The sequence below is a fragment of the Musa acuminata genome, chromosome BXJ1-8 (genome assembly GCF_036884655.1).
Source record: "Musa acuminata AAA Group cultivar baxijiao chromosome BXJ1-8, Cavendish_Baxijiao_AAA, whole genome shotgun sequence".
NCBI classification, from domain to species: domain Eukaryota; kingdom Viridiplantae; phylum Streptophyta; class Magnoliopsida; order Zingiberales; family Musaceae; genus Musa; species Musa acuminata.
In genome coordinates, this window is record NC_088334.1 from 15,093,658 (window position 1) to 15,117,884 (window position 24,227).

General features: G+C 36.3%; 1 protein-coding gene across 4 annotated transcripts; it reads right to left on the minus strand.

The window, feature by feature from the left end:
• Window positions 1-11,868: 11,868 nt before the first annotated feature.
• Window positions 11,869-21,224, minus strand: LOC135587637 (digalactosyldiacylglycerol synthase 2, chloroplastic-like). Of its 4 annotated transcripts, none has more exons than XM_065079261.1 (6): window positions 21,072-21,224; window positions 20,935-20,985; window positions 16,060-16,333; window positions 15,426-15,692; window positions 12,883-13,232; window positions 11,869-12,570 (listed from the first exon to the last, which is right to left on the minus strand). In XM_065079261.1, exons 3-6 carry the CDS (start codon window positions 16,288-16,290, stop codon window positions 12,051-12,053), a joined length of 1,368 nt encoding a protein of 455 aa, XP_064935333.1. In that variant the 5' UTR covers window positions 16,291-16,333; window positions 20,935-20,985; window positions 21,072-21,224; the 3' UTR covers window positions 11,869-12,050. The 4 variants fall into 4 exon arrangements, with proteins under 4 accessions (XP_064935333.1, XP_064935331.1, XP_064935332.1 ...); XM_065079259.1 differs by having other exon boundaries at window positions 16,060-16,454; XM_065079260.1 differs by having other exon boundaries at window positions 20,894-20,985.
• Window positions 21,225-24,227: the final 3,003 nt, after the last annotated feature.

A 24,227-nucleotide genomic window follows, 5' to 3' on the forward strand; every position in this document is an offset into this window, starting at 1 on the left:
CCTCTTAGTGCTCTCAATCCTAACAATTGGTATCAGAGCGGGGTATTTCTCATTTCGGATTTACACCCGAGAGAAATGGCTCTTCAAGAGGGCTTTTCGGTCTTTCGTCCACCGTTCTTTAACGGATTGGACTACACTTATTGGAAAACTCGAATGAGAGTTTTCTTGATTTCTCTAAATATGGATTTATGGAATATCGTTGAAAACGGTTTTCAACTTCCCTCTAAACCGATGAACGAATGGTCGGATTTAGAGAAGAAGTATTTTTCTTTAAACGCAAAGGCTATGAATGCCTTATTTTGCGCTTTGGACAAAAATGAGTTCAATCGGGTTTCTTTGTGCGAAACGGCTTTCGATATTTGGCGCACTCTTGAAATCACGCACGAGGGAACTAGTAGAGTCAAAGACTCGAAAGTTAATATTTTACTACATGATTTCGAGCTTTTTCATATGAAACCAAGCGAAACCGTTGTTAACATGTACACCCATTTTACGGATGTCGTCAATGGTTTAAAATCACTTGGTAAAAGCTTTTCGGATTTTGAACTCGTTAACAAAGTTTTGCGCTCACTTTCTAAAACTTGGGATTCAAAAGTAACTGCTATTCAAGAAGCTAAAAACCTAAACAACTTACCACTTGAAGAACTAATTGGTTCATTGATGACATATGAAATGGTGCACAATGCACATGATGAACATGTTGAACACAATCACCTTCCAAAGAACAGGAAGGATTTGGAACTCTAGACAAATGAATGCCACTTGAGCGATGACTCAAGTGATGAGGACAATGATGAACAAAACAACCTTCCAAAGAACAGGAAGGATTTGGGACATAGAACATTTGAAGACCACTCGAGCATAAGCTCAAGTGATGGTGAACTTAAACTACAAATGAAACGAAAATTAAAAAGCAAAAAGAATCGAACTACTTGCTTTAAACGCAAGAACAAAAATTGGGATGAATCGAGCTCCTCCGAAGGAGAAAAAGTCAACAAAAGCAAGGCAACAAACTACGCCTTAACAGCCTACAATGATGAGGTAATCGAAATCCCCCTAATTTATTTTGAAATTACTTGATGCTTTCATAATGTATTAGTTTAGAATTAATTTTCTTAAAAATTACATGTTAAAAAAAATATATATATATGATCATGCTTGTAATTTTGAAAATGAAAATGAAAATTGCATGTCTTATGTTAATGCAAGATAGAAATCTAATGATTGTACACCTAGTGAGATTAAATCTTATTTATGTGCTTGAGAAGCAAGAATGTATATTTTGATGATTTTCATATTGCTTTTCAGTGACGATACATGGCTTTTGTCTAGAAGGCTTGATATTTTTCATTATCTTTGTTTGTTAAATATGATGTATGATTTTGACATAAGAATAAAGATTTGAGCATTCTATTATAAAGTCAATCATATAAATTAAAACTAAAGAAGTTTTAGGCATTTTTAAGAATCATTCAAAATGATGTTCAATGAAACCTTGCTTAATGTTGCAATGAAAATATTAAAGTTTTGATACTATGATTTGACGATTTTATGCATGAGATTTTAAAGTTATACATGATGATTTTTGTGATTGATGGTTTTATGATCCTAAACGTTGATGCATGTTTTCATTTGACATAAATGAAAAGGCATGCTAACATGAAATCGATCACTTAAGATGAAACACTTAAAAAAAAAAAAAAGGGGGAGAAATATATGAATTGATATGTTTACTATCACTAATGTTGATATGGTTGATGCTGAAATGTTTACTAATGATGATATGGTTGCTATCACTGATTGCTACCATTGATGCTATGATAAGGCTATACTTGCATCACCAAGAAATATATGATTGCTATCATTGCTATATGCCCTGTACCAAGATATCAAACAAAAATTTGCATCATACGAGCTGATATCTTACCATGTGATGCAATGCTATACTTGCTAAAATATTCGAAATGTGTACATCATGCCCTGTATCAAGATATCAAACAAAATCTTGCTTCACAGTTTTACGCATTGATATCTTACCATATGATGAAATGCTACAATTGATGAACACTTGAAATGTAATCCTCTATCTTATTGATTTTTCAATAAATCTATGCTTGTCATACATGAATTCATTGAATGTAATTTTGAGGATGATTTCAGATTTGACAAATGCTTGATTCGTATTTACGACATAAGATACACTTTAAATATGAATCATGCTTCAATCATGTTAAATGCTTCAATCATTTTCTATCTCTAGAGTTCTCGATTTTGATGAAATACAAGTGATAAATTCATTTATGATATCTTGTAAATCACTTGAATTATGAATGAGTTTTTTATGATGTGTTAAAAGAATCACTTAAAAAGAAAATGCTTTTCCCATCTTATCGAGATTAATGATATTGTGTGAATCTCGAAATTGATTTTGATGAAATAGTAATAACGTTATTCATGTTATGAATCTTAAAAATGATAATATGCTTCATGTGATAATATGAATACATGAAACACTTATGATATTCCGTGTATTCATAAAATATTTATCTCATCATCCGATAACTCTTCTTGATATTTCTTATGAGATGAAATGAAATAATGCATGAAATACAAATGAGGAATCAATGATCATGCATAATAGGATGTAATGAATTCTGACATTTAGATACCATCATTTGAATATCTATGATCATGTTGCCAAAACGATATATCATGAATGCTTGAATATCATGTTTGATATGCTCATGATGATGATTGATTTTTCGGTATCGTGCATAAAAAAAAAAAAATTGAAATGTAAGTTTAATGAATTTGTGCATTGAAACTATAATGATGCACAAATAACAATGATTACTTACCTTTGTCATGATTTAGAAATTGATGTAAAGAGTTTTTCCCTTCTTTTTGACAATGACAAAGGGGGAGATAGATTGCTAGCACAATTCAAAAAAAAAAGCAAAAATGACACTTCTCAAAAGAGAAGAAAGAGCTTGTTATCTTGAACATCACAAGCTTGCCAAACAAAAATTGCAAAAGTGCTATCTTGCCTATCTCAAGAAGCAAAACGTGCATATCGTAAAAATTTGCTAGCTTGCAACTTGCATATTTCAAGAAGCAAGAGTTGCCTTCTTGAACATCTCTAAATTGCTAGCTTGCAAGTTCTAAAATGTTGCAACATTGCTAGCTTGCATGTTATAAAAGTATTATCTTGTATGCTGTAAAACTTGCATATCTAAAACTTGATAGCTTGAATGTTCTAAGCATGATGTAACATTTGCTAAATTTTCTGGCTTCAAAACTACATGATGATAAAACTTGATATTATGTTTTTCATGCAATGAGTTGAACCAATATCACAAACACTTGATTGTGATACTTCTCCTTTTTGTTGATGACAAAGGGGAAGAAGTATGTTGATGAAAATATGTTGATGACATGACATGACATGTGATGCATAAGTTTATGCATATGTTCATGTTGACGTGTTGCAAGTATTCATGATGAATATTGCAATGACTTGAATTCAGTTTGAATTCAAGGTTCTATCAATATGGCATATTGATAGGGGGAGTTTGTTTAAACTCCGGGAATTAAGTTTAACTCCATCATCAAGTAGTTGTCATCATCAAAAAGGGGAAGATTATTGAATCTCGTATTTTGATAATGAAACTACTTGATATATGTTTATGATTTAATATGCGTTTTGAGTGACGCAGGATGCTTTGATCAGGATGAGACAATTAAAGCAGAAAAATCATGTTGTGCCGGAGGAACATGTTAGAAGATTGGACGTCGGGCCGGTGGATCGGTCGACGTATCGACAAAAGGCTTCGGGCCGTAGACTCGGGCATCGGGCCAAGAAGAGCGGGTATTGTGCCAAGGATATCGGAGTTGCGGAGTCAACAGGCCGATTGGGCAATAGGCTGTAGGAAAGGACGATGCGCCGAAGAATCGGACGAAGCGTCGAGGGACCAATGACATGCCGGACAACTTGGTTAATTGCTTAGGATTAATTGTCTCGATCGAAGTTTTGCTTTAATTGTGCAGGATTAACTATGATAACGATGAAGACATAAAGTGAAACAAAGTGTCGGAGTCAAGCGCGAAGGATTTGTTGCGAGTTCGACAAAAGTCCGAAGGTTCGTCGGGAATGCTACCGGAACTAGCCGAGAAAGATCAGAGCTTGCCGAAGAAGCTTGTTGGAACTCGCTAAGAACAAATCGTGAAGTCTAGGAGCTTGCCGGGAGTCCGCAGAATGGTTTCCGAGAGTTCATCAGAAGATCGCCGGAAGTTTGCCGGAAGCTCGCCAGAAGAAGTCTTGACTTGTGGACTTTGTAATAGCTTAGAAAATGTCTTTAAAATCATAGTTAGCATATTAATTAGGGTTAGGATTAGGTGTTAATCCTATAACCCAAGTAGGGGCCAATTAGGCCCAAGTTCGGACTGGTTTGGGCCAAGTTTGGAGCCAAACCAAGTGAGCTGAAATAGTGAAAGAGGTGGCACCGCCCCAGCCAGGAGGTGGCACCGCCTGGGCTAAGCCTCCCAGCGAGACTGGGCGGTGCAACCTCCCCAGCCAGGAGGTGGCACCGCCTGAGCTCAGTCTTCGAGCAAGATTGGGCGGTGCGACCTCCCTGATAGAGAGGTGGCACCGCCTGAGCTCGGTCTTCGAGCTCTGGCAAAGAGGTGCAACCGCCTCAGTCAAGAGGTGGCACCGCCTAGGCTCAGTCTTCGAGCTCTGCCAGGCGGTGCAACCTCTCCAGTCAGGAGGTGCAACCGCCTGATCCCGGAATTCCGGGATTTGATCGTTTTGAGCTCCAAATTTGAATTGGGTTGGTGCCTATAAATACCCCACCCATTCAGCACTGAGATAGCAAGAACTTACCCGAAATCTTGATCTTTTCAGTGGTTCTTAGAGCTCAAAACTGCTAGTTTTCCTCCTCCTTCTGTTCTTCAAGTTTGAGTTGTAAAGAGAGGAGAGAAAACATCTGTAAGGGTTGTCTCCTAAGCCCGTCAAAAGGAGTGAATCTGTAAGAGGGTAGTTAGCCTTCGCCTATTGAAGGAAGGCCTCTAGTTGACGTCGGTAACCTCATCGGTGGAGGAAGCCAAAAGTGGAGTAGGTCAAGGCTGACCGAACCACTCTAAATCTCTGGTTTGCATTTATTTTGAGCACTTTATCATTACTGCAAACCTCCTACATAGCTACTGCTCTCTGCGCTTTTACGAACGAGTTCTGTGTAGTTTACGTTCACGTCTTAATTCCATTTACAAACTGCAAACTGCTCTCTGCGCTTTTACGAACGAATTCTGTGCAGTTTACGTTTACATCTTGATTCCATCTACAAACTGCAAACTGTCTCTCTGCGCTTTTACGAATGAGTTCTGTGCAGTTTACGTTTACGTCTTGATTTCACTTACAACTGCAAACTGTCTTCTGCGCCTTTTTACGAACAAGGTTCTGTGCAGTTTACGTTTACGTCTTGATTTCATTTAGAACTGCAAACTGTCATCTGCGTTTAGACGCAAACTGCGTTTAGACGCAAACTGCGTTTAGACGCAAACTGCGCTTAGACGCAAACTGCGTTTAGACGCAAACTGCGTTTAGACGTAAACTGCGTTTAGACGTAAATTGCGCTTAGACGCAAACTGTGTTTAGACGCAAACTGCGCTTAGACGCAAACTATGTTTAAACGCAAACTGTGTTTAGACGCAAACTGCGCTTAGACGTAATCTGCGCTTAGACGCAAACTGCACTTAGATACAAACTGTGAATCAACTTTTGCATCATAATAGTTTCTATCGAACGAACGCAGCTTTCGATTTTAATCGCTGTAAAATTTCCGCTGCACTAATTCACCCCCCCCTCTTAGTGCTCTCGATCCTAACAACTTGTTCAAAGTTAGTAAAATCTTTACCAAGAGCTTTGAGTCCATTGATGACATCCGTAAACCGGGTGTACATGTCTCCGATGGACTCACTTGGTTTCATTCGGAAAAGTTCGTAAGAGTGCACAAGGATGTTGATTTTGGACTCTTTCACTCGGCTAGTGCCTTCATGAGTGACCTCAAGAGTTCTCCAAATATCAAAAGTCAAATCACACATTGAAACACGATTAAATTCGTTTTTGTCTAGTGCACAAAACAAGGCATTCATAGCCTTTGCATTTAAAGCAAAAACCTTCTTCTCCGATTCATCCCATTCGCTCATCGGAAGAGAAGATTTTTTAAATCCATTCTCGACAATAGACCAAAGCTCAAAGTCCATAGAAATGAGGAAGATCCTCATGCGAGTCTTCCAATATGTGTAATCCGACCCATTAAACAAAGGTGGTCGTGCAATAGAATGGCCCTCTTGCATGCCAGAGTAAGCCATCTCTCTTGGGTATTAAACCAAATATGAGAGATAACCTTGCTCTAATACCACTTGTTAGGATCGGAGCAGCACTAAGAGGGGGGGTGAATTAGTGCAGCGGATTAAAACTTCGATTTTAGAAAAATCTTTCGTACGATAAGAACGGAACTTGAAAAGTTTAACTTGAAAGCGTATTCTTAAAGTTGCGTAGCAAGGGTAATAAGGAACTAAAGTAGTAAGAAGATTTGCAGTAATGTAAATGACAATAATAAAATGCAAACCAAAGATTACGTCGATTTTAGAGTGGTTCGGTCAAATGACCTACTCCACTTGCAATGCCCCTCTTCGATGAGGCTCCCACCTTCCACTAGCAAATCTCTTGAAATAGAAGGGTAAACACCCCTCTTACAACCCTTTACAAGCAGTTTAACCTCTTACAAATTTTCAATAAGAAAGAAGGAGAACTCTCTAGCAAATTGAAAACAAGACTTGCTAAGACTTTCTAAGACTTTTCTCTCAATCAAAATGCTTCTCAAAAGTTGTGATCTCAGCTGAGATTTGAGGGGTATTTATAGGCCTCAAGAGGATTCAAATTTTAGGCTCCAAAATTTGAATTCTCTTAGGGTTTCCGAATGCTGGAGGTGCCACCGCCCAGCCAAGCGGTGCCACCGCCCAGCGCTCGGGTGCTGGACGGTGCAACCGCTCAGCCAAGGAGGTGTCACCGCCCAGCTCTCGGGTGCTGGGCGGTGCCACCGCCTGGCTCTCCAATTCATTGGTTTGGCTTAATTTTAGCCCAAACCAAATCTGACTTTGGGCCCAGTTGGCCCCTAACCAGGATATAGGATTATCTCTTAATCCTAATCCTAATTACAGGTGAACTACATAACACAAAAAAAACATCCTAAGCAAGTTTTTTAACCGCGAACGTCGAGTCTTGTTCCGGCGAGCTTTCCGACGAACTTCTTCCGACGGACTCCCTGCAAGCTCCCAATCTTTGTGTTGACTTTAACGAGTAGCCGAGCCTTCTCGGTGATCTCCGCGAGCCTCCGACAATTTCTTCGGCGAACTTCCGACACGTTCCCGATTTCTTCTCGGTTGGTTCCGGCAGCATCTCCGGTGATTCTTCGGTCTCTTAAATGTCCATCGAGCTCGACTCCGGTATCCTTACTTTATGTTTTCTGGTTATCGTAGTTAATCCTGCACACTTAACTCAATAATATGGATTAGATCAATTAACCCACCAATTGATTATATCATCAAAATTCGAGATTCAACAGAAGGATCGGTCGACATGCTGGTAGAAGGACTTCGTGTCATGAGTTCGAGCATCGGACTGAAGTATTAGATATTACACTAGGAGATTGGAAGTTGCGGGAGTCAACATACCAATTAGACGATGCGCCAAAGGAGAGGATGATGTATCGAAGGATCGAACGAAGCGCTAGAAGAACCAATGACATGCCAAGCAATATATGATTCATGCTTTGTGATAATTTATCTAGATCAAGTTAGTTTAGGTCTAATTAAGTCGGTATTTGGGTGAAACAATGCTAACTCCATTAGGGGCCAATTGGGCCTGAATCAGGGCTAAATTGGCTTACTATTTGACCTATTCAATGTCTTGTAGTAGGGTTTAGCGGTGGTACTGCCTAGACTAGGCGGTAGTACCACTAGACTGGGTGGTGGTACCACCCAAATATAGTCTCCCAAATTGTTAGGTGATGGTATCACCATACTGGGTAATGGTACTACCCACTATCAGTGCTACAAGCAGTGGTACCACCCAGCACAGGCGGTGGTACCGCCAGGACCCAGGAAACCCAAGATGAGATATTTTTTTGCTCTATTTTTTAAGTCATTTGGGGTCTATAAATATCCTAACTGTTCCTGTGTGGAAACTAAGAATTGAGTAGAAATAGAAAAGAATTCTAAGTTGAAAAAGTGTTGTAATCTCTCTAAGTTTGGTGAATCACTTCCTCCTAGAGTTAGAAGGATTCTAAGGGAGAAATGAGGTCTAAAAGAAAGAGAGGTATAAAGTTTCTCTCCTCAACCTATGAAAAGGAGATAGAGTTGTAAGGATAGTTGATCTTCGCCTATTGAAAGAAGATCAGTAGTGAATACCGATGACCTTGAGTGAAGAGGAATCGGGAGTGGATGTAGATCACGACGACCAAACCACTATAAACTCGGTATGCAATTTCTATTCTGCTTTTCATTATCATTGCTATTACCCTATGAATTAATTTCTTAGTTCACTCACTCTAAGTCAAGCACTCTTTTCCGATATCGGTTTTCATCAAACGTAATTTTTCAAAATCAATGTTTTTACGAAAGTACTAATTCACCCTCCCCCCTCCCTCTTAGTGTCGATTTTGATCCTAACATTAATCATATAATATTCTTCATAAAATAAATATGGATTAACATTCGTATACCCAATAGCAACCATTGCATGAGAAAATAAAATTATCAAAATATTAAAATATTTATATAAATAGCTTCCTTTCTTCGAATCTACTATAAATGTCTAAAAGGATATCTATATTTATAATTTAGTAATAATACGAGGAAAGACACTATAATATTGACCCTTATCTTTCACTTAGATAAGTTGATCCTCAAAGACATTTAACAAAGTTAACCTTAAATCATCATCTATTTCACGATAAATGTAGAATCATTTAGCAACCTTCCTCTTCTTAATTTTAATCAAATAGTTAAGCCATGAATATCTTTAAGTAATGAATTTATACTTTTTTTTTCATTTGTTGTAAGCATTATATATCAACAGTTAGGAAAAAAATTGCAAATGCCTATTTCTTCTCCTCAATTTCTGATATTCATATGAAAGTTTTTTTATGAATTTTTCTCAACTTTTATATGCATTTATTAAACTTAGGGCTCTAGCAATAGTCAAAAATAGCTTTGTAGCATCTCGTTCTCATACATCAATCATAAGATTTTTTGATAGATGAATCATACAATAACTATGATATGCTCTTGGGAAGATTTTCTTCATAGGTGAAAGAATTTTTAGATTTCAGTCATTGATAATCATCAAATTTTTACATTCAATAATATATATTCTTAAACGATATAAGAATCATTCTCATGAATTTTACACTTAATCTCCATCATAGCAAATGAAATTGAAAATAATTTATTACTACTATCAAAAGCTATAGCCTTCATCAAAGCACTAGAATATCTACTTGATACATTTGCAGCATCAATACCAAAAATAAATCATATATATAATTTAAAACTTCTAAGACCTGCTCCAAAATCCCAAAATATTTTTTGAAATTTCTTATATCATTGTTATTTGAACATGAGTCTCATAGTCATGTAGTTTAAATTTTATTAGAAATAATATTATATTAGTGTATGACTAGTCAAAAGTCATCACAAACTTTATTAAGTATAATCTACCATACAAAATAAGCTTTCTTGTATGATATAATAATTCTATTTTTTAAATATCAATAATAATCATCCTTGGAGTATAATTAACATTTTTAGTAACTTGATTTTTAATTTGATTTGCAATAAAAAAATATTGCATTCCTTATTATCCTTATTTAATTTGGCAAATTATATTTCAAAATTATAATTTTGAAACTATCAGTTTCATCACAAGCTACTATCATCCATTGAAACTTGACAACTATATATTATATTTTTATCTTATAACTTCTAGTTGTAACATATTTGATCTCAAAGTTTCTTAGAGTCACATAATCTTTTAAGACATTTTGAATTCATTCCTATCTCAGAGTACCTATATTATGACATTTATTGGGTTACAAAATAGTATATATCAAAAATAACCAACAAAATAATCTTAATGTCATTAAATACCATACTTGACAAATAAAAAAAATTAACATATGAACAATTATCATATTTAGCATAAGGAATTGGTGTGTTTAACAACAGACTATCATCTTCGCTACAGCTATATTCAACAAACATTTGTTCAATATTCTCATATATATCCTCACTTAAAATAACTTACCAACAACATCTAATGCATCATAAATATTAGAATTAATGTCACCTTCAATCTTTCTTGTATTCTTTCTTCAACTAATGCATTTTCAAAGACATCATTACTATCATCATCTTTATCATAATAAAATGAGTTATTTAAGTCTATGGTAGTGATAAAATCTTAGCTATTTGACAATTGGTTTCACTCAAATATAATGTCTCACATAATATCTGACTATCAATATCGTCAAAAATAAAAAATATTTCATCGGAAAGTGGATCAACTTTACAATGAGATCAATAGAAAAACAAGCATATAACTTAATAATCTATGAACCAATATAATAGTAAAATGGGTTATAATAAGCTTCTAGATTTCAAAAAGAAAAAAAAATCAAATAAGGAAAGAGGATTTAAATACCAGTTTGTTCCTCGAGAAATATGATTAAAATGTCACTATATTCATGAAAACCCTAAATATATTTTATCCTGTTTAAATAATTATTAAATGATCAAAAAATTTTAATGAATTTAATGTTTAAATAAATAAATAAATAAGAAGAAAGAGGAAAGACGAAGGAGCAACACCACCCACGTATAGACCTTGAAGAATGGAGAAGCCAAAGAAAAAGAAAGATAAACAGACAAGTAAAAAAGAGAAGAAAAAGATAAAAGGTCTTCATCCAGCTAAACACCACCCACGTACCTGTAAACTCACATGTACGTTTTCTCAATCATGTTAAATCACCAATGAACCATATCAAATCAAACCAAAATTGAATGTAAAGTTGTCTACGGAGATATTTGGAAATAGAGATGATTTATGAAAATTTCAAGAATTTACCTTAAAAAACACCACCCACATACCTGTAAATTTTTTCGAATTTACCTTAAAAAATATTATTCATAATATTAAAAATAGGTCACGGTGCAGAAGCTGTCTCGGTCTGCATATGTGTCAGAATCGCAGAATTAGATTCAATTGCTATCCTTTGAATCCCGCTTATCTTTCTGCCATAAGTAAGCCTTCGAGAACCACTGTAACCTTACAGTATGAGCCAATAAGGTACTACTTCTATCCATGTATCATGCATCTATACACTCCAAAAACAAAGTGATATGAAGCAATGAACCGGGACCTTAATTGGAACAGTTTATACTTCAGCCAATTACGGATGAATACATATATATATATGTATATATATGTATAATATATATATGTATACATATATATACTTCAGGCTGACGGAGAAGGCAGCTTGGTTATATGATCCACGTGAACCTCACTAGCGCAGGAGTTGAGACTGCTTTCAAGACGCGGAACACAGCCAATTACGGATGATCGGGGCGTACTACATAACCAAACTGATCTAACGAACGCGCATGACAACAATGGAAATGTTCCACCTCATTTATTGATGAATAAAATGTCAATACAGAATAGTCTAACAAATGTGTGACAAGCACACTTTTGTGCAATAATTTACATCAGTAATGATGTTTCATAGATTTCTCATGGAAGCGAAATTGGATATAGGTAGATTTTGCATTGGAAATGTACGAAGAATATACATCAACAAGAACTCGAGATTTCTTCCCAGGATCTCTCTTTCCTTGTATTAACATAGTTCGAGAGAGCATTTGGCATGGTACAATTTTCATACACAACAAAATGATTAAGAGATTTCAAAAAAGAAAAAAACATAGTATCAACGCCTGCGACTTGGCTTCTTTTCTGCAATAACCAAACCGAGTTCCTTGCATAGCTGGTCATCAGGTTTCAAGCTCTTAGGAATTGCACCAAATGCGCGACGTGCAACCTCGATTCCAGAAATTTTTTGATGCAAGTATACAGACGCCTCTTCCAAGTTCCTCTTCGATTTGCGAGACTTGAAAGAGGATGAGAAGAAAGGCTTGGATGATGATGCTGGAGATTTTTCTGGAACAACCTGATCTAATTCGGCAGCAGTCAGAAATCTTTCTGTTGCTGCTTCCCACGAGAGCTGATGCCTGAGATGATCTGGTAATGGAGAAGGCTCTTCAGCTAAAGCTTTGATGGTCAGCTTCACAAAATCATCATCATCATTATAAATGTAGCAATTGGGAAATTGCTTGAAGAAGTCATTTGAAGGATGGTTGGCACAAATGACGATTTTTCCCATTGCAAGTGCCTCTGCTGTGGTTGTGCAGACCACATCTGTTGTACTAGGATTCAGAAAAACTTTGTAGCTGTTCAAACAAAAAAGAAAAATCCATTGTCACTGTTAGCAGGGAGTCTATAGTTCCATAAACATTTTACATATAGAAATTGCCAAATTGGAATGTACCATATGGTAATTGTGTTTCATGCTATGATCAAATGACAAACTTTGGCTTCTATGTCAACATGAACAGGTGACATTCAGATTGATACAACATACCATTCTGTTAACCCCAAAGAATTTTCTAGATTTTTTAGTGTTGTAAACTAGAATAATAAACCATGTATTTTTAGCCCAATGCTTCAACAAACTTCCTAGTTCATATAAGTATGTAACTTACTCATGGAATTGAGGGTCTGCATGATCACGACCAGGGTAAACTCTAACTGCCAAACTCAACATTTCAGCAGCTTGTTGAACTTGATCAGAGTCTTCTCCACTCCCATATAAATCAACTTGCACACCAGTTAATTTCTGTTGGTATTTAGAGAGCAGTTTAAGGAGCTCTTTGTAGCCCTTACTCCACACCATCTTTCCGATGTAATAGGCACCCTTGGTGAAGGCTAGCTCACCTCTCTGGAGATGTGCAAGCTTTGCCTTGCCTATTTCAAGAAATTTTGGGTTGACGCCATGAACATTGCAGATGACAGATCTTGGGAAATCTTGAGTAGCAGCTGATAATCTGATAATCTGTAACATAATGATAATATTGCAACAATGAATTCATCTTAACTTTCTTATAGACACAGTCCTTTGTTTACAGTTAAGTAGCAATAGCACTCTAATCATAAAACAGGAGATTTTGATTAAAGAACTAAAAGAAGATTGTGAGGTGAACATCCTTGAAATGTGCAAGAATTACCAAACTTTCTTGTATCATGCCAATTTGAGGAATAATAATAAAATGTTATTGCTGATTTTATTTAAACTTCTTGATTGTATTTGTGTGCACACCCACACTTACATGCACCTACCCTCCAACCCACATGCCTATCTGCACCTGTGCATCCACATCCACATCCACATCCACATCCACACGTACACATGATCTGTGCAAGTGCGAACACTGTATATACACATATACAATGTACATACAAACATTGTATATGTATAAATGTATATACACAAACAAATATAAATATATAAATACATAAATAAATATATAAATGTACAATAATATAATAGATTAGCATAATTTGTCTTTTTATGGCACGGGCATAATCTGAGAAGATTTATCATGACCCATGTAATCCACTGATTAAATAATTTTTACAGAACAATATTAAGCAACATGTCCCACAGTGATTAAACCCAAGACATCAATAGTAGGCCACTAAGTCTATATCAATCCCTAGTCATCCGGATGTGGGACTATTGAAGTACTGCAAGACATAAGGAAGTTTCACATACACATAATTAGTTCCAGTATGTCATTCACAAAAAACATAGTGTTTTGGATGCCCAAAAGATGACTCCTACTGCATAGCACCTAAGATAAATTTTAAATCCTTGGTTGAATATTGGACTAGCCACCAGACTAGAGATCTTATGCAGTGATCATCTTAAATAGATCTACAAAATGTGCATATTAAGTGAGTCAATTTATTCTTACCATCATAATGGACTTCTGCTTAACTTAAAACAATCAGTCTATGGAGTCCATTAAAATGCCTTCGTACACTCTTTTCATAATCGACGGTGGGAAAAGGAGTCTTAAGAATCTGCATGTTTCATATTTCACTCGTTCACATGTGACACTAAGGCATGGTAGGATATATCTTTACACAATTTAAGCCGGTTTTGAGCCTTCACCGATTCTCGTAAAGGTCCTCATACCTCTATATCCCACAAAAGAATCATCAAAATAAGCTAAGATCCGCTCTTCCAATGTACAGTTCCTTCCAAGTACTATCAACCCCTTTTGTAGATGTAGGAAAACCAGACCTTGTGTTAGATGAGGATGGATCAGTATCTATTCAATTTTTCAGTCATGCAGTGTCTAATTATTTTTCCTGAAACTGTAAGATTATCCAAGATAAAAAATGAAGGTGAAGATAAAGTTAGTAAGTTACCTAATATGGACATTTTGGAAGTGAATCCTCCATTGAATTGTTTTAGCAACTCCACAATCAACTTATGTCAAGCTGGTATAGCAGTGACAATCCGCTCTAGTATGATCATTTTAATGATATTGCCACATCTAAAGAGCTATCACCCTTGCAAGTCCCTTTTATGAACTGACAGCATATTTGACCCTACAAAAATTTGTAAAGGGACGTATATATACAATAGCTTTAACTAATTCTTCATTCAGAAATTTTGGCTTCAACTTCAAATGACTCGTTAAACCCAAGGAATTTTATAACTAGCATGATAATCATTGCTATCAGTTCTCCAAAGGCTTAGATTGTTGCTTCAGTTCACTTAAAAGATAAAACTAATCCTCTTCAAGAGATAGTTACCAGGGCTGCTAACCATTCATAACCCTGTACAAATCTGTCCAAAGGATCCTCTTGAGTTCTTTCACGGTGGTTGGTCTAGGGCCTTCAGGCCATCCTCTACAGCTTTAATCTTGCCAAGTTCAATTCATACACCATTATTACTGAGAAATGTCATATTAGTGGTACCCAATGTTCATTTACTCTTCTTTAATAAAGTTGATGGGCTCCTTAACCAAAAATATTATCAAAGAAGACTCGGTCATTCTTGTGTAGGTCAATAATCTAAAGGGCACTATAATGAACTTGTAATGTTTAACATGCATTTCAGAAGATTCTCAATATTATCAGATAGATTACTACAGAATTAATTTTGACTTTTATCCATAAAAGAGCAACCATGTAGAGAGAAATAAGTATATACTTAAATGGTCTAAAAAAATACCTTGTGGCAGTAGATACGAGTAACCCAGGTATTAGCATATTTTACAACAAGGGATAGTAGTGGCCCGTTCTTCTCCCTCTTCACGTACTCTAGATAATTTGTGTGAATAATACCTATCACTTGTCGGAATTTGGTCTTCCACCTGCGACCATGATGGTACCAATTAAGATGCTCAGGCTCCTCCAGGATGGCTATATCTGCTTCTTCATCAGGAATAGTTTCTGTGATATCTCCAACAGGTAAAATGCTCCTCTTGTCTCTCGAAAACTGTGGGATGATAATAATAATCCATAAGTTTGTTACAAAGAACCAGATAGTAACAATAAATTGCACTATAAATATTAAAACATAAGAAAATTTTATAACTGAAAAACTATACCGGAATTAACCAGCTACTCTGAGATAAAAATAATCGCAAATATGAAAAGCCCAAAATAGGAGTTTTAATCATACATATAAAATGCAGGTTTTTACACGATTTCAAGAACCTGAGGGAATATGTAAAGAATGACACAGATGACATATATGCATGGGCATTAAATAGTTGCAAAACCAAGAGGAAGAATATGATAGTGGGTTGAAGAGCTATTTCTTTTAATTGTAGAATTTAATGATATTGAACTAGTTGTGTTACCTTTGAGGGGTAGAATTTTATATTGAAACAGGATTGAAAATCAATCCTTGCTTCAAGCCAATGGCGTACATAGCTGTCATGTTCTGATGCCGAATTGAAAGTGATGTTGTTTGGATAAACTAATTCTTGATCCTTAATAGAAAGCCAAGGGATAACCAAAGTAACTTCTCTATCACCATTCTTTGCAAGATAAGCAGCACGAAATAAAGGATTGACAGCAGTCCCGGTCATCCATGGAAGACTTGCAGTTGTGAATATTGCAATGTGCTGCTTCCTAGACATTATACCATGAGGGAAGTAAATAGTGAAGTACACAGTATCTATCTCGTACTCATGTCAATGGAATTTTAATTGGAGGAAAGACATGTTGCAAGGTAAGTTCTTTGATGCCAAACCTAAAATAATACAAAAGGAAGAACATTAGAAAAAACAATATTAATAAAGAATTTGAACACAATATCTGCAGATACAAGTTCAGAAAGAAAAATAAACCATTTAAACCTGTCTATATAACCAAATCATATAACTGGAGAGAGACCCAACATAACTGAATGTGAAAAGGAGATGATGCTTGCATCTTATTTAAATTTGCTTTGGAAAATTACACAACTATTCACGATTACTAATATCTAGCAATTTCAATGGACTAAATACCAGCAGTTTGATTAGACAATCATGCCATGAAATGCACAAAGCAAGTCTTAAGGACTTAATGGCAATTAATTATTCAACAAAAAAAAAAGCCAATTTAGGTCAGAAAGTTATCATAGCTTGAGCACTTTGTTTTCTGAATTTAAATAGGCCAATAGTTCTCATGCCCATTCCATGTTGACAATTGCAGATACTATATGATTTTATTCCATCATATGCAACAGACTGCCTATTATGTAAAGCCAGCAAGTCCATGGTCCATAATTGGTATAATGTCATATTTAGTTTTGCTCTAAGATGTTAAGTTAGTGCTTCTTCTAAGAACTTATTAATTAGAAAGATTGTCAAATACCTAGCATCATAAATGGGATCATATACTTGCATCGTAGAATGGTAAGAGAGGGAGTGAGAGAGTGAGCGTGAGGGCAGATTTGGGAGTTTTGGGGGACTTTATAGCCTGACAAGATCCCTTTATCGACTGGTTGGTTTGCTTCACCCTGTACTAGGCTTGTACCAGGTGGTAAGCCCAGTACATAGCCTATACCGGGCAATACCAACCTGGTACTGTTGGTACCATGTATACTAGCCTTGTACAAATCGGTTTGTCTGCTCCGTGTTTCAGTACCTTTTCTGAGCAATAAATACTGGATGGTATTGCAATCCTTGCTTCCAACAACTGTCTAAGACTTTTTGATAACTAGCTCCTTATTCAAATTTTTATCATCAGGATTAAAGAAATGATTCATATGTCACAATTACAACATCTTTGTCTCACTTGCTGGATTGTTTAGGATTTATCTGGTAGGTGAAAATGTTTAAAAACTCAAAGGAACATCTTCCCTCTTCCCTGGAATGAAAGGAAATGCTTGCTGCTGCTCCTCAGCTGCCAATATAGTGCAGGTGTATAAACATAGGACATGTATAATGAGTCCAACACATATTTATGTTGGATAAATGTCAGCCATGAACATAAAGCCAAAAATGTTGCACCCATATTCCTAGGATATGCCCCTTATAGCTAGGAATTTTTTACTTCAAGAGAAGCACCTTCAAGCTTAGCAATTAGGGAGACAACTAAACTAATAACTTCATTAAAACAATAACAAGAATGACAACTCAATTAATCTGCTCATGGTCATATATAGATTCAGATATATAACTAAATAAGAGACTGTGTACTAGAAAAGTTACATGTTGGCAAATTTTGTCCTTCCACAATAATCTTGTCTAAGACAACTTCAAAACTTCTGAAACACAATCAACAAGATATAATATCCCAAACTATTTAAAAGTCGACTGGATATATATTCTCCTGCCATAAAGTCTTGTTTAAGGAAATAGAGTAGGTCAACTATCTTCTTATTCTTCCTAATAAAGTTATATTGGATCTTCCTTTACCTCTCACACTATCAATCTTATTCTACTCATCTTGTCTAACGAAAGCATCTATCTCTTGTGAACATATCACTGCCATCTTAAATGGTTTTCCATCAACTTATATCTATTGAATTTACAAATTAATTTATTCACAAATTTATGTTGAATCTCGGATTTTGATGATGTAGTCAATTGTCATTTGTTATCTAATCTATATGTTGAGATAAGTGTGCAGGATTAACTACGATGAAAGTAAGATATGCAGCAGGAGTTGTGCCGGAGTCAAGACAATGATCACGTTGGGAGTTCGAGAGTTCGACGGAAGTTCGGACAGTCGTCGGAGGTTCTACGAGAACAAATCCGAGAAGTCCATGAGCTTGCCAAAGAAGCTCGTCGGAATTCGCCAAGTGGATCGTCGCAAGTCCAGGAGTTTGCCGGAAGTCCGCAGGAGCATCACCGAGGGTTCATCGGATGATCGACGGAAGTTCGACGGAAGTTCGCCGGAAGCTCGCCGGAAGAAGCGATTGACGCACCGGAGCAAGTTGCAGTAAATGTCTTAGGAAATATCGCAGTTAGCACAATGATTAAGTTGGAAATGGGAGGTGATCCCATTAACTTAATCTTGGGGCAATTGGGCCCCTGAAAAACCCAAATTGGGCCGAATGGATCAACCCATTCGGACCTTGATTTCTGTCAGGCGGTTGAACCGCCCAAGCCAGGCGGTGGCACCGCCTGGGCTCAGTCTTCGAGCGAGATTGGGCGGTGCAACCGCCCCTGACAGGAGGTGGCACCGCCTGGGCTCGGTCTTCGAGCTCTGGCTGAGCGGTGCAACCGCCTCAGTCAGGCGGTGGCACCGCCTGAGCTCGGTCTTCGAGCTCTGGCAGGAGGTGCAACCGCCCCTGACAGGAGGTGGCACCGCCCAGAGGCTCAATCTTCGAGCTCTGCCAGGCGGTGCAACCGCCAGATCCCGGAATTCCGAGAATTGACAGTTTTGAGCTCCAAATTCAAACTGGGTTGGGGCCTATAAATACCCCACCCTTTCAGCACTGAAAGGGCACCCAGAAACCACCGAAATTCTGATTTTACTTTATAATTTTTAGAGCTCAAAAGTGTTGTATGAGTTGAAAGTTCTTCCTCTTTTCTTCCAAGTTCTAATCTGATAAGAGAGGAAAGAAAATTCTGTAAGGGTTGTCTCCTAAGCCCGTCAAAAGGAGTGAAACTGTAAAAGGATGGTTGGCCTTCGCCTATTGAAGGAAGGCCTCTAGTTGACATCGGTGACCTCGTCGGTGGAGGAAGCCAAAAGTGGAGTAGGTCAAGATTGACCGAACCACTCTAAATCTCGGTTTGCATTTACTTTGAGCATCTTATCTTTACTGCAAACCTCCTCAAAAGCTTACTGCCTTCTGCGCATATACGATCGTGTTTCAAGCTCTGCATTTTCCGAATCGGCATTTAGACGTAAATCGTTTTTATCGTACAAACATCATATTTCAGTTTGCGTTTACGTTCTGATTTCTATCATAACTGCAAACTGCCTTTATATCTTTGCTTTAACTAAATCTTGCTTAGTTACAAGTTAAAGTGATTTACGAATCGGATTTTCTACCGAAATCGCTCTTATCGTACGAACGCGATTTTAATCGTCGAAAGTTTCTGCTGCACTAATTCACCCCCCCCCCTCCCCTCTTAGTGCTCTTGATCCTAACAATTTAAGCATTCATAAATATATCTTTTAATAACAATGCACATACATGTTAAAATCCTCATCTAAAAAAATGCTGAATTTTTTCACATGCTTTTTCCTCAATAATGTTCAAACCTATTACCTATAGTGTGTCTCTAATTTTATGACTACTTATAACATCTCTATCTTAATCGAAGTGGCACCTGATATTTAGATGAAAAAATGTAGATGCCTCACCCTGCTTTAACCGCCCTCTTTATAAATATTGTCTTCATCAATCTTCCCTCTGTGCTAAAAACTAGAATCGAGATAACTTAAAACTTTGAGTTTTAAGAATTTGTTTGTGTACCTTAATTATACTTTTAATGATTTTCTTAGGATTGCTAAGTTTCCACTATGCCTTACCTAAAACCCTGAGAAATGTATATAATTTGGTCAACAAAGTTAAATAAAAAAAGAAACTGGTAGAATTTTAATGTGTTCATCTAACAATACTTAGTTAATGTTTTCTCATACAGATAACTGGATAATATAGCCTGTCATACATTTATTCACGGTTGCATATATAATATATATGCATATATAGAAAGCGATAAAGTTTTTATTCTCCATATGATCCCAAAACATGGGAGTTGTTTGTAATTTTTGTGTCCTAGATTACAGATCATTGTAGTATTACTTCCTTTCCTTAATAAGGTTCTAAGAAGAAAAGCATTGTACACATTATAGGAAGATACATATGGAAAAATAAGTCCACAAATGTTCTGAAATTAAGCTATTAATAAGCCCTAATCAAAGATCAAATCAAATAGCAACCACAAATGAAAAGAAAACGAAGTCACAGGAAATTTATTACTTATAATTCACCATAAAAAAAACAAATATACGACTTAGTATATGGTAATCAAACAAAAATAAAACGAGAAAACAAATGGGATTACATGCTTGCAACTTTCCCAGATACGAACCAACCTATAAGAACAAAAAGGAACAACAACATTCCACGAAAGAAACATCAACCGAAGATGCTTCCTGCTGTCCGATCCATAATTCCAACAGTGTATTCTTTACGAATCCCATTGACAGAACAGAACTAAAAAGGAAAAATAATAATAGACTTACAAGACGAAGATGTGCACCACGCAAACTCTAGAAGATTGTACCTCAACAGTCAAGGAGCCGTCTTTCTTATTTGTCCGGACCTCTCCTTCTCCCTATATATATAAATCGCGATATCAGCGTAGCAAGAGGATGAGCAAACCAACAATCGATTAGATAACGACAACAAAGGAAACGGTACCCGTATTAGAAATGAACCCTAGCCCCAATCTATTGCGATGGAAGAAGAGTTCCCGGCGAGCACGAGGCCGGGAGGGAGAGAGAGGTACAGACAATGGGACTTCCTTTGTACGGCCACGGTCTCTTTTGCCCCTCTCTTATACTGTGTGACCTACACATGCGACAGCTATTAAAAGCTGATGGTAGGAAATAGGTGCTGTTATAGCAAAAGCTACCGTCGGTTTCATTTCAAACAAAATTCGAAAATACAAAAATATTCGCAAAATACGAAAATACAAAAATATTCGTGTCATATAGGAATACGGCTTTTGATTGAAGGGCAAATTTGTACGTCAGTTAAAAGGAGGATTTTTTTTTCTTATTATATTTATCCTTGTAGTGTCACTGGACCATTTATCAAATCATATTTTTATTTATAATTCAAATATGCAAAACTACATATTATATGGGTGCTCACTGACATTCCTTCATCTTGACTAGCGACAGGAGGCAGAGCAAGGGAGATGGTCAACTTCTTTCTTTCCTCTTCTGTGGCAAGGAACTGAGGGGGAGAGGTTTTTATAGGTGGAGATGTGCTCCGTCATATTACATCCCATTCCAAGGGTGAATTATCGAAAAGAAAATACATCCGTTTTCGATTTTTTTTTCCTGAGAAATGCCTTTCGTTTTTAAAATTTTCTAATAATGTTTTTATTTTATCTAACGCATGAAATACCTTCAGCTATCTCCCTTTCTCCTTTTTTTTTTTATATGCATCGTCTTTTTCTTTTTTTTTTCCCTATGCACCCGTCCATATGTGAACCGATCCAATTACTATATTTTTATATTATGTTACAGTATTTTTAGCTATAACATGAAAGCATTATAGCACAATACTATACCATAGTATTTTCATACTACGCTACAGTATTTTCTTGCTATCGCTGAAAACACTATAACATAGCATAGTGTAAAAATACTGGAAAAGAAGGAAAAAGAGAGCGGTGAAATCAAGAATATTCCAAGTATCAGGTAAAAATGGATTTTGAAAATGAGATGTACTTCTCAAAAAGGAAGGTTTGTTTTCAGAAATGCTTCCTATTATATAATGAATAGAAACAATATATATATTAACTATTGGTTACCATCAGATTTGTATATGTTCTGCTTCTGTTGGGGCGCATAGGTGGGTCTAATTCCTATTTCAGTAATCATGTGTTTCTGCTAATCTCTTCAGCAAATTGCATTACGAACGTTCTCCCTTTCATTTTTTTTACTGGATGATATGATTTAACGCATAAGAAAATGAATCTAACACTGTTGTGGGCTGTAAATGATAGTGTGGACACTAAACGGGCATGAACTTTCCAAACGTGAAAAAACAATGGATTATTTGCACATTATTGCCATTTTATTTGAATACAAGAAAAGAACAAAATTGAAATCTAATCCGAAACAACAAGAACTTCTGAAGTTAAACAGTTTTGAATCAGGGAGGAAAATGGAGAGCAACAGCTGCAGGTAGGAAAAAGAAAAGCTTTGCCTCCCTTCGTTGTTCCTGGTAGTTAAATGGAGCGAGCTACTCCGTAAGAAAGAAACCGTGGAGTTTTTTTGTGTCATGTAGGATTCACCATGACGCTTCCTGGTTATTATTGCTTGTACACAGTAGCTATGGGATGGGTGTACACGTATTATTTGACAGGTTATTAACCGAGTTAAACTGTTAAATGACTAAAGAACGGACAATAAGAGAGCCTTTTTGAGTCTGCTAAGAACTTTGATATTAGAAACCAAACAAATGAATTATGTGAAATATGGTTAATGGTATATCACAATTTATGAATCGTCCACTGCCTTAGAGACTGCGAAAACTTGTTCTTCATGATCAAAAAACAATAAATATGTATTCCTTGGTCCATTTTTTCTTTTCTCACATTATCTCGTCTTCTTGTTTTTATTTCCTTTTCTCGTATTATCTCATCTTCTCCTTTTTTTCAATGATCTTTTTGCAGTCATCGGATGTATCCTTAGCTACCAGTCAGTTACTCTTGTCTCATTAATTGTGAGAGCTACTGGTGCTCGACTTAAGAAACAAGAAAGATACTGACCAATTTAATTGGTAAAGACCTTGATTATTAAAAAATCGTAGCCTCAAATCTCAAATTCCTTGTTATCTTTTACCTTCTATAAAAGGAAAATAAAAATAAGAGAATAAAGATAACTGACTTTGATTATTTTTTTCTCCTTTTAGGGTCTTGTATTAATTAACCGATCTATTTGTAATACTTTTTGAACGAAATTTCTTATACACTTCAAGGATCATCTTGACTTCCATCTAAGATTGATCTATTAAAGAATTCATCTCGAAAAATGTTCTTATGTTACTGTAAATTTTCATCGTAAGCCGCTGAAATATTTCAACGAGAATTCTACTATCACAACTTGCACCAAATTCCTTGCTGTTATACTATCGAAATTTTCTTGATTAAAATGGTTATCCTTACTGTCATATAAAATGAGATTTTATTGTCAATTCTCTACTCAAATCTCTTGGTTTTTGCTACAAATTTCATCGAGAAATCACTGTTTTTTTAACGATAATTATGCTCTTACAAGACAACAACTACTTGCAGCAACTTCCACTGATTTCTATCAAACCTTTGCTGTCATCTACCACAGATCTAAAACTTTTTCCTTAACCTTCATCTACTACCATCATAGCCCTAAAACTCCACCAAACCACACCCTCAAACTGCACCCAAAACAACTACAAAACAACACAGCCTAAACCACAGCCTACATCCACCGATCCACCAACCCTTTCGACCATCACTTCTCTCGACCTATATATGTCTTTAACTCGACAATAAAAGAGAGATATTAACATCATAGATTTGGAGGCATATACTATGACATCTGAGGAGACAATCAATGCTAAATTCGAAGCCTTCAAGGCCCGAATAAAGGATCAGATTCGGATGCTATTTACTGAACTCAGATTTGGCAAACCACCAAGCCCGAAGAAATCACATCAAGGAGAGAGCTCTGCCCAATTGCACCAAGCCTGAAGAGGATTTCCAAGAGAGGGGAGGCTCTATGACCGACCTCAACTATTCACGCATGAGGGTGGACTTCCCTAGATGGGAAGAAAGAGACCCGATTGGTTAGATCTCATGCG

Excerpts from the sequence above, each read along its gene's own strand:
- LOC135587637 (XM_065079259.1), bottom strand. The coding sequence starts at position 16,341 with ATGTCTAGGAAGCAGCACATTGCAATATTCACAACTGCAAGTCTTCCA. Across the intron at positions 13,233-15,425 it reads CTCGTATCTACTGCCACAAG|ATTATCAGATTATCAGCTGC; the intron begins GTATTTTTTTAG and ends ATTATGTTACAG. Across the intron at positions 12,571-12,882 it reads GCAGACCCTCAATTCCATGA|CTACAAAGTTTTTCTGAATC; the intron begins GTAAGTTACATA and ends TTGTTTGAACAG.